The following is an 11,342-nucleotide window of genomic DNA, read 5'->3' as shown; positions in this document are numbered from 1 at the left end:
AAGGAAAGATGCTCAGGGGATGAAGATTAGACACTAAACCCAAAGGATAGAACCAAGAAACACAGTAGGGGTGACAAATAAGGAATAATGTGAGCAGCAGATCTTTCTCTCTGACAAAATAGATATATGAAATCGAGGGTTTCCTGTTTTCTAACATATAAACAAAGGAATAAGGACAGATAATATCTTGAATCTGTGCTGAGTTCATGGAGTAGAATAAATCGTACAATAACTTCATTTTTGTCTGTATCTAAGACTATAGAGGATGCTATAACGGGCGTCTCCTTATTCACCACAAGAGGATGTAGAATGTTAAGTGGTATTCATAACCCCTTTTATGCATAAGGGAGTATAAGCCTATACAGTGCATACATTCCCCTATTGACATAAAGACATGTCCTATAAAGGAGTCTTACACCACCATAGAGTTATGAGGTTCTTCTGAAAAATGAGAAGAAGTGAATAAATACATGATCATTTTGGCAGTGATATGGTTTCTATATGAGTTTTAAGTGTAATGCTATATGAGCATATAGACGATAATAGAAGAATTCCCTCCCTTAATAATAAGTGAAATAGTTTTATGAATCTATTGTGTGTTATTCCCCGTAATTAATTAAGCCAAATTTTCGAAAGTATTGGTGAGTTGTTGTGGGAATCATCTGAATAAACAGCGAACTCTTTATGTTTCGATAAATTATCATAATATACATTTACCCCCCAGGTGGCAGAAGAATAACTGTTTAAATAGCTGGATACAGAATGTTGTGGCTTATATGATATTTTCTTTGCTATATAGAATATCATGAGGGATGATATAGAAGATGATGCCGTGAACTACGAAAGAATAAATAAGCAGAGGGATATAACAGAGCAAAGGCGCAGCATATAATGGTTAGAAATGTACTGATAGAACATAATGTATCTTATAGGGAAGCCAGAAATCCAAACCAAGAGGACGAAGGAAAGAAACGAAGGAAACAAGAAATATGGCCTTTGCGCCATAATAGAATAGATGAGGGCATATGCGCCGTTGAGTAGGGACGACTAGTATAAGCCAGGAGGAGGGCTAACAACAGAAGGCGAAACAAGTAAAAGAGCGTGCCAAGGGAGACGAACGAAAGACGTATCAACACTGAAGCGGGTTTACTAAGGCATATAAAAAAAGAAAAAGTATCAGAATCAACATCCTAAGAAGATATTTAGGATAGTAGATAAACAGCAATTATTCGGGGACGAAACCCCAAGGAGACGAACCAACAGCAAGCACCCGACAGGGGCAAAACTAAAACCAAGAGCGGAGGAGTAAACCTCAAATTTTAACACAGGTATGCCTCTACAGGAATAAACCATATGAGAAATATAAAATCCTATATTATGACATAAAACCCCCCTAAAGCAAAAAAAACCGGGCAGTGCTAGGCAAGGGACAACAAACCCAGTGGTCGGAGGAGAATTAGTCCTAAAAAACCAGCGGTGCCAAAAAATAGAAGTATCCTTGCATAAGAGGATTCAATCCGGGAAAAGTACAATACCCTGATTAACGTTATCTATTATTAGAGAGGTGAACACCATACCAAGGCACCAAAGGAATACCAATACAAGTACTCTAAGAATAATACTAGCATCTATAAAGAGAGCAAGGGAAGTGAAAGGAAAAACAAAGATTGTGGAAGGGGAAAGAGTGAGTATATAGAACAAAGGAGGTTAACCAGAATCACCTAAGAAATATATGGAATACTTATAGAATACAGGGTTAATAAGGGGGCGAAACTGACAATAACGAAGAAACAATTAAGAACCCAAACAGGAAAAAAAGAACCAATGACAGTTCTAGGATGATATAGAAATATATGTAAATAGCGAGGAGCTAATAAATGAAGGCCAGAAACTGCGTCTTGACCCAAGATACCGTCCCCCCCAACATATAATATAAGGGAACAGGGGGCAATAATAAAGGCCACAGCAGCTGAAAGGAAGCTGCAGATACCCCCTCCACAAGAAATAAGACAGGTTAGAGAGAGAGGGGGGGTGAGCAAAAGCAACCAGACGATAACCAGCAGAGTGAAAGGAGCAATAAATAATAGAAATATTATTGAAAAGAACCACTCCATGACAAGGTGTACACAAACCCCACATCCGAGTAAGAATGAGCCTAACGGCGTACCAAGCAGCCGGGAGAGAATGCTAGATAGAGTAAAGGAGCCTGCGACGTAGTAAATTAGGATTAAGGACACCACCAATAATGGTGACTGGGACAATAAGACTAAGCCTAACAGGCAGAGTGATTAAAAAGGGAAGATACCAGTATGAAAGAGACGAATGAAGTATAAAGAGGAGGAAATAATAAGAGGCAGGAGCAGCCGCAATGAGTCCAAGCTGGTGAAGCCAAATTATTAAGAGGAAGGGAATTATAAGAATAAGAAGTATTATATCAAACAAATCAGGGAAATTATTGCATGAAAGGAACAAGCAAGTCTACAGGGACGAGCCCGGAAATTGCCTAACACATCAAGGGATCCACACTGGGCAGGGACAATAGAGCACAAGCCAGGACAACCGCTAAAATCCTGGGGCGGGGCGAAAGTGCCAAGGTTACCTAAAGCGCAAGGGATTACCGAACATCATGGCAGGAAGGGGCTAATAGGGACAGTGGGGGGACCGACAAGAACAATCTGCAGATTCAAGAGGGATGAGTTGTTTGAACAGGACCGAGCTGCAAAAGGTAAAGAAGGTAGTTAAAAACAGGAGACTGCGTGAAGAGCAAAGAGTTTGAACTGCATAGCAGGTCCTGTGCCCACGGCAGGACTCGAGTAAAAACAGGAGAACAGTCCCTGGCTACCCACAGAGAAAGAAGAATGTGCCGGAAAGATCCTGACAGCCTGGAAGACACTCGAAGCGACAAATGGATCGACTGAGCCGTGTTTGACCGCCATACACACGTGGAGGGGAGGAACAAATGAGAGAAGCAGCAGGGGGCAAACAACGAAGTAACCGGAGTGGGAGAGGAACGGCAGAGGCAGAGACAGGAGGAGAAGGGCCATTCCAGTATGAAAAACAGGAACCCGAAGCGGTCCGAGGATGGGAGAGAATCTAAAACCAGGAAGGATGCGAAACAACCAAAATGCAATGATCAAAAATCTCTAAGCATATGTGCGAAGCAGAATAATAGTAAAGGAGTAAAGAAAGTGACAAAGAGAAATAACGAAGAAGCGGAGTGGTACTGACGGAGGGTGTCCAGTGAGAAATCTCTGAATTAGTGAAACGACAACGGACAACCCATAAACCAGGTATAGGACAAACACAGAAGGACGCCTATAAGCCAGTGGATCAATGCAGAAGTATAGAAGGCAGACGCAGTACGGGGACCGTAACGGCGATTTGAGTGCAGGAGAGTGGAATCTTTATAAACCTCTCTAGAGCCGTGACGATGGTCCCGCCTAAGAGGGACATGCAAGATTAAACCTCCCAGGCTAAGTGCCAACGGATAACACCCAGGCCTAGGTCATAACCAAGAATAAAAATCGTCCTAACAGTAAAGGGGGGAGACGAAGACAGGAAATAGCAGGATCAAGACGAAAAGCCCTAGGGTGCACTAGCCACCGTAGTCAAATCCGGAATGGAGCTTGACATCTTCTCAGAATGGCGTCTGGTGCGGTAGTGCGCCACACCCCGCCTCTGAAAAAGATAATGAGGGGTCAGGGATTGGATAAGCACGGCAAATTTCGCAAACACAGAAAAAGAGAGAAATTCCCCGAATACATGAAGAGTGCAAAGCAAACTCTAGTCCGGGTGAGAAACTGCGGAGAAAAAACCCTCACAACACCTGAACGGAAAAATTCAGAAAGGAGAAGATACCCCGGAGATAATAACCCCCAACGCGTTTCACAGCACGGAGAAAACCCTAGAAACCAACTAACAGGGGTGATCAAATATGATAGTCAAAGTAAAGAACCCAAACCGGAGAAATCCCAAGAGGGAATAGGCAGTCTATGTATCGGAAGGATACTGAGGGATAGGGAGTGCTTGAAAACTAGAGGCAAGATATAAGGGGAAGGAACTTCTGAATAATGACAAACAAGAGCCAAGGGTACAAAAAGGAACCCCGAGAGGGGGGCCCAAATCGCAATTTAGGGCGGCCAGACGAAGCCAGAGAAAGGAAAAGGCAGGGGATTCATCTCCCTTCCTCAGGAAACTGACCAGCCTGAGGGGGCCAAAAGTAGTTGATATAGGGTGCTAACGCGAACTTCTTGGCAGGAAAAGTAGGCAGATCTAATAATGCAGGTACCATGATCAGATAAGTCTAATGAAACAGAACTTAAAATGGAACAACAGGAGACGATCAGGACGCCCCCACGGAAGGATCCGAAAGTACTAGTAGGGGAACAGCTCGTTACAACAGAGGAGCTGAGGCTAATATAGGAGTAAAGTGCCATCACCAAAAATCGGAGTACATCCACGTAAGAGTCATCGTATAATTTCCCCCCTTAGCTCTATCGACCGAACGAGTTAGTCTCCCTAAGAGAACAAATCCTCAGATAGGGAGGGTCAAATACCAGGAGCCTGGGAAAGAGGAAATATTCTATGTAAGATAGTTTAATAACTCTGAAAGGAAACCCCTCGTACATAGAGTACGTATTTAAAATAACTAAGACAAGGGAAATATTGGAAACCCGAGTCAGAGGACACAGTAGCTCTAATTAAACCTCAGACAACCTCGTATGAAAGGGAAACCTTGGTCTATGACAAGGAATCAGTGTTGGACAACCAAGTAAGCGGCGGGTAGCAATAATGTTTATAAATAAAGCACAGTAGGAAAAATAATAGCGACCACAAAGTGAAGGAAAGACGGAATAGCATCCAAAGGATTAACACAGAAACCAGGGAAGCAGGAGGTACACCCCGTTTAACTTTATACAAATAGTGGAAGACTCAGGAGAAGTAATATGCTTAAGTATCTGAAGCTCGATCCAAAAGGGCTGTGAAAGAAAAATCTTCCTTTCTGGCGGGAAGTAGGATCCCCCCAGAATATTAATCATACACGGCAGGAAATGATTACAACCAGAAAATCCAATAACAAATCTCTGGGAACAGCAACTAGCAAGGAAATGTCAGTGAACCTCGCAGCTCCAGGTGAAATTGAATAGGGTGGAAAAGGGCAGAAGGGTTACCACGAAGGCACAAACGGGAAGGGGAAACATGGGGAACTCGCAAGGGGCCCCCGCCAGGGAAGAAAATAAGGAAATCGGGAAAATATCCATAAACTGATAAGAGTAACAGAAGAAACAAGCAACCGAGAAATGGGAGGTAACTGACGACAAGAGGACTAGAGGGGTTAGAGGAGCCAGAAAGCCGTATATTCCCAGTGATAGCCAATGATAGAAATGGATAAATAAGCCCGAGGAAGGGTGAGGCGAAGTATTAAGAAACGACATGGAAATAGAGCGAGATGCACTCCCCGAACCCACGAGTATTTAATGAAGATTAAATTGAAGCAAATTTAATACTGGGAAAAATCCCGGGAAACAGCACCCACTAGAGAATTCAAACTAATATAGACTCAAATCCGGAGGAAACCGAAGTAAAAAAGCGCAATGGCCGGAGAAAGAGAGGAGGAGTACTGGACCACACCTGATGAGTGGGAATATCAGAGGAGTTAGTTCCTATAAAATAGACATCCTAACTAACCTTAAAAAATGAAGTCCTTAATTCCCCCCAACAACCCAACAGGGAAAAGGAGAACTATCAACAAGGAAACCGACCTGCAAAGAATACCATCTGTAGACGACAGAGTAAGAGAAATATGGCCAAGAGAGCAATATCAGCAGACGCCTATGAATACCCCATCCACCTCATCAGCGAGGTCAAGAGTAAGTCAAGGCCCTAGAAGGGAGGATTCTAGCTCTCGACAAACGTCGCATCCCTATAAGCAGAGAGATATAGTATAGATATGGAGGGAAACAAGTGCCGAGCACTCTGGCGTAATCAACTACACGGCCGGTTCCAGAGTGAAGAGGGAGGAACACAGGAAGGAACCCGGCGGGAGCACCAAAATTTCGTGTACTGTCTATGATGAACTCTATGGAAGTAAAGAAAAACGGGAGAATCGGGAGGGACCAAGTGGAGAACAGCAACAGGGGTTGATTCTATAGAAGTCTTATCAGAGGAATAGGTTGATTCCGCTAAAGTAAGTAAACCTCTATCAGAGTGAGGACAAATCCATTGATACACTCAATAGAGATAAATTCATAAAACCCCATTCTGACGGAAAATCTGAGTCCCTCCCTGCAACGAATGGCGTCTGAGTGATACCCCACTTAAGGGAGTAGTTTATCACTAGTCTGAAGAACACTGGTCAGATGACAATGTTTACGAGAACCAGGAGCAATTAGCTCTAAATGGATGATATAGGACGGCTAAGAGCAAAACTGAACAGTACTAATATTAAAAAAAAAAGAGTAGGAGTTGAGATAGGATAGCCTAGAGTAATCTAATCAGGGGAAGACGTTAGGACCAGGAACAAAGCATCCACCATTTGTCCTAGCGCCTATAATTTAAAAGCAGAGGTAAAGGAATTGGCGGGAAAACTCGTGAGAAGGAACAGAAGGTAAAATAAAGAGAGGGAAGTTTAGGAACAATACCAAAACAAAGTGGGCAAAGCTTCAAAGCAAATATCAGTACTAGTAAAGGGAAGCCTCGTCCAGTCAATAGTTGGTTAGGATGGGGTACAAGGGGGGGGGGCCCTCATATGGGAGGATCACTTAAAGAAGAGCTGACCATTCCCGCAGGAGATAGATCCCTCAAGAAGAACATTGAATTACTATGAATCATTATTATTATGGCTTCTAATATTAGTCCCCACAGGAATTAAATCAATACACGAAGCAGCTGGTAGATATAGAAGCCAAAGCCTATGGATTATGGGCTTCATAATAACATAGCAGAGGGGCGGAAAGTTATGCTGAGAGCTAGTGAACCTTAGAAGAGGACAATAGGGAGGAAAAACCAAGGATACACCCCAGAGGAGATCAAGGAAGGGGAAAGAGAAATTGGCGGCAGAGAGCAGTAGGCAGCTACACGCCCGCTCAACAAGGGGAAGGGGAAAGAAGGGGATAACAATTCTGAGGGAACCAAGGCGCTAGATCTGAGACTAGATCAGTTAAGATAAGGACATAAGAACAACCCATGTTGAATAATCTGAACGATTCCGAGCACAGGGAGACACGGATGAAGCAAACGAGAACAAATTCAGGAAGCAGGCCGGGATAACTTAGGGAGAAGTTTAAATTCCCAGGGCCAAGGAGGAAGGCAGGACCTCACAACTCCCGTGCCCTAGACGAACACCAGAGTGTAGTAGATAGCAAAGCACAGAGGACAGGCCGGGAAGGAGGCGGGGTTGGAGCAATTAAATAGGAGATAAAGGAGGGCAATTATCAGCCGGGGAACACAAGTACTGGATTAGAGAAGTAAGAGCTGGGATAGGGAGAAAACAGGAAAGTAATTCTCAAGAATCCGGCATGATATAGGATGGGGGGATGATGTACCAAGAGGATTGAAAATAACAAAAGCAATGGATGGATCCAGAACATCATGAGCTATATCCAGAGGATAACCAGGGCCGAAGCCAGGAGGAATCGAGGGGGGGCTCAATCTGGGACAGCGGCTCTTATGAACAGGCGAGAGGGAGAGAAAGTATAACTCCGTAGAGGGGAATCTTAATTGTGGGATACCGGAGAAGCAGCGTGGCCCGAAATGGGTATGGCAGGGAAAAGGGAATGTCTGTAGGGGAGGACGCGTTGGGCTGCCCCTGCTTTATAAAGTCGAGGGAAGGGAGCCCTAAGGGGCCAAGAGGATCGGGGAGGGAAGACGCAGGGAAGGGGGGAAGTTGGAGATATAAGCAAAAATGGGGGGAGACAAGTCCAGATGGAGGGACGGGGGGAGAAATTATGGAGGAGACTAGTGCGGAGTGACTCCAGGGGGGGAAGTCACAGTATCAAAGTTAGTACCAGGATGAGGAGGGCCGTGGGAAATAAAAACAAGTAATAAAATAGAAAGTAATACCCCGCGTCGCATAGTTACCCTGAGGGAGTAACAAAATGCGCTCTACCTTTGCAGGATATATGGGGGAAATAAGGAGCAGGAATGCAGGGAGCAACAAGTGTAAGAGTGAGGGGGGGGAGAAAAAGAGATTGTGTCAGCTTGTAAAATCCTCAGGGGACCAACTTGAAGTGGACCCAACTCAGTATTGGGATAAGGGGGACGATTTAGGAGGGGAATATTCGGGAATAGATCGGTATGCTAAAACCATATGTAAACGTCTGGAGGAGTGGATAAGTACATTCAGTTGGCGACAGGGAACTGAAGGACTTTACTTATTCGAAAAATGCAAGTATGATCCCGTCAAAGGGATAGTTACCACGCAGGGGAAGGATACGGAGTGTAAAATGCAGCCAGGTATTCTACATTGGGATAATCTGGGGGACAGGGGCAAGTTAAATATGAAGCAAGAATATCACGTTGAATATCAAATTTGTATTGATATAGTTAGCACAATAGCACATGTTTTTGGATTAAAGTCCACGGGAAGTAGTGTGAATATGAACCAGGCTAAGCAGGAGAACTACTGCCAGCAGATGTATGACAAGTTAACAAAATGGGGAGGAAAGGACGAGGCCGAAGGGATAATGCAGCAGTGGTTTACTATTCAACCCCAAGAAGCCTCAAGGGGGAAATATTTCAGACTGAGTGGTTATGATCTATTTGAAATGGTGACAACCCTAATTAGCCAAGGCGGACGAACTAATAAGGATCTGATCTGCAGGAAGGAGAACACGGTGAGGGGAGAACTCCAGGAACAAATTATCAGTTACCATACCCAGCAGAGTGAAGATAGCCAGGGAATAACCCCACCACAGGAGGACCATGGAGGGACACCGGAGGTAACAGGTTCAGGAGGAGGCCCACGGCCAAGACTAACAGTGGGTGCAGGCGCTGGAAGCCCGAGTATGCCTTCTCAGCCACAGCAGCACAGTCCCAGCGATAGCATATCGAGGAATGATAACGAGGAGTCATTAACTTCACTCTCTAGCGGGAATTCATCAGATTCCAGTAGGGAGGAAACTGTAGGGGACGACGGAGCTGCGGGTGGCGTAATAGGGAGTACCGTGGGGGGACTCGTAGCGTCAGCACTGGCAGTGGGGGCTCTTTATGGTATATATAGGATTCGATATCAGCGCAGGAAATTGAGAAACTCCCTGCCTAGAAGGGGGGAGAGCACGGGAGTAAAATATGGGAGGTACCAGAGGGATTAGTAGCATTAGCGCTTGGATAAAGGGGGAAACGGAACGGAGGAACGAGCATGGAGAAGACCCGATAAAAGCAGAGCAGCGACAGGCTAAAGGGGGGAGGAAGACACTCGCAGGGGGCAGACTTACGTGATGAATAAGGGAAGCGAAGATTAGCGGCTTACGGCGGAAAGTTGAGGGATCTGGGTGCCGTCCTGGGGGGGCGATACATACTGAGGTGGGAATCTGAGTACTGGCGGCTTCGGAGGGGCCGAGCCGTCTTAGAAATTTTAATTTTTGAGTTTCGTCCGCGATTCTCGCGTTACTGTCTCCGGTTTCCGGTTATCGGGTCTGAGATTCAGATTTCGGTGCCTGAGTAGTGAGGGGGGACGTCTACAATTGGGGGGTGAGGTCTATTGTTCTAGATCTAGTTTCTCAAGAGTATGTTTCAGGGTTTAGGGGGTAGTGGTTAGGGGTTAGCATCCATGGTTTAGAGTTTATGGTTTAAGGCTTAGCTTTAATCCTTACGGGGTAGGGTTTAGGTTTAGGGTTTATGGTTTAGGCTTCAGGTTTCAGGTTTATCGTTTAAAGTTTATGCTTCTGTGTTCGACGTCTATGCTTTCTGGTTTAGTGCTCAGCCGTTACGGGTTATTGCTCAGGAGTTAGGCTTACGATTCAGTTTTTGGGGGGTTTTTCATCGGTTCAGGGTTTAAGGTGAAGCTTCTGCTGTTTAGGTTATAGGGTTTGGGATTTAGCGTTAATGATTTAGGATATTTGAATGCCGGTCCAATATTCGTGTTTTCGGCATTAGGGTTCACGTCTATTCCTTAATGTTGGCGGCTTCGTGTTCAGGGGTTAGATTTCAGGCTCTAGGGTACTTGGTTGAGGGTTCAGGATTCATGTTTCTTGGTTTAGGGTTTAGAATTCAGTGGTTTTAAGTTTCAGGGTTTAGGTCTTCGGCTTCAGGGTTCAGTGCTTACTGTTCTGGGTTTATGTTTTTGTTTTAGCGTTGTGATTCAAGGGTTCAGTTATCAGGATTGAGGGTTTAGCGTCTATTGCTTAGGGTTCGGCCTTCCGGATTGAGGGCTTAGTCTTTAGCATTAAGCTTTTACGTCTCACGGTTTAGTTTTAGGCTTTAGATTTGGGGTTTTACTCCTCCACTTATACTGTTCGGGGTTCATGCTTCTCGGTTCAAGGTTCAGGGATGAATTCTCAGGTTTCTGGGTCTAGGGTTTTGGATTCAGAATTGAGGTTTTAGGCATTAGCCTTCATGTTTTACTGCTTAGGAGGTCAGGATCCATGGTTTAGTCTGCTCGGAGTAGTTCTGGTCCTTTACGGTTCACATTTTATCTTTCAGGATTTATCGGTTAGGGATTAGGGATCTGTGTTCCTGGGTTTGTCGTATAGATGGAGTTCTCATGGTGTAGTGGTCAGGGTGTAGCGGTTCGGCCCTAGATTTCAGGTTTATACCAGGGCTGTAGCTTTCCGCCTTCAGGCTCCTGGTTTTAGGATTTAGGATTCTGCTTCTGAGTCGTATGGCTTAGGGTTGGTGTTTTACTGTCTCAGGTTTTGGATTTCGTCCGCATGGATCAGGGTTCACGTTTTACGGTTGACGGTTACCTTTTAAGAGAATAGCGTCTACGGGTTAGCATCCTGTCCCCACTGTTTAGGGGCTATCATTTGTGGTTTTGGTTTACTTTCTAGAGTTTATGCTCACGTTCCTATGGTTTCGGGGGTAGATTTCAGGGTTGATGGTTTCGCCTTTAGGTGTTGCTTTCAGGTTCCAGGGTGTATGGTTCAGGGTTCATGGTTTCTGATTTAGGGTTCACGCTACTGGGATCTGAGCTTCGCATTTCGGGGGTTCCTCTGAGCTCTATGGGGTACGCCTTTTGATGTATGGTTGAGGTTCTAAGGTGTAGGCGTTAGGGTTTAGTCCCCATGTTTTAGTTGTCGGATGTATGGTTCCTTGCTCAGTTGTAGTGTTGAGATTTTAGGCTTTGGATGTTACCCCTAATTTCTATGGTTGGAGGGATTGGGTTTAAAGGTTTCCGCCTATTG

General features: G+C 44.8%; 3 protein-coding genes across 3 annotated transcripts; all 3 read left to right on the top strand.

The window, feature by feature from the left end:
* Nucleotides 1-3,687: 3,687 nt before the first annotated feature.
* C922_03596 (hypothetical protein) lies at nt 3,688-4,050 on the top strand (the record flags this gene model as incomplete). The annotated part of the gene is made up of 1 exon (XM_008819188.1): nt 3,688-4,050. A coding segment is annotated over one exon (363 nt), but the record flags the coding sequence as incomplete, so codon positions are not given.
* A 1,646-nt stretch (nt 4,051-5,696) lies between these two features.
* On the top strand, nt 5,697-5,948 carry C922_03595 (hypothetical protein; the record flags this gene model as incomplete). Its single annotated transcript, XM_008819187.1, has 1 exon — nt 5,697-5,948. The coding sequence occupies one exon, from the start codon at nt 5,697-5,699 to the stop codon at nt 5,946-5,948; it is 252 nt and encodes an 83-aa protein (XP_008817409.1).
* Nucleotides 5,949-8,096: 2,148 nt separating this feature from the next.
* C922_03594 (hypothetical protein) lies at nt 8,097-9,311 on the top strand (the record flags this gene model as incomplete). Its single annotated transcript, XM_008819186.1, has 1 exon — nt 8,097-9,311. One exon carries the CDS (start codon nt 8,097-8,099, stop codon nt 9,309-9,311), a length of 1,215 nt encoding a protein of 404 aa, XP_008817408.1.
* Nucleotides 9,312-11,342: the final 2,031 nt, after the last annotated feature.

The sequence above is a fragment of the Plasmodium inui genome, assembly GCF_000524495.1.
Source record: "Plasmodium inui San Antonio 1 unplaced genomic scaffold supercont1.15, whole genome shotgun sequence".
Lineage (NCBI taxonomy): Eukaryota > Apicomplexa > Aconoidasida > Haemosporida > Plasmodiidae > Plasmodium > Plasmodium inui.
Note: the sequence above shows the minus strand (reverse complement) of the source record. Positions and strands in the feature narration are given on the sequence as shown.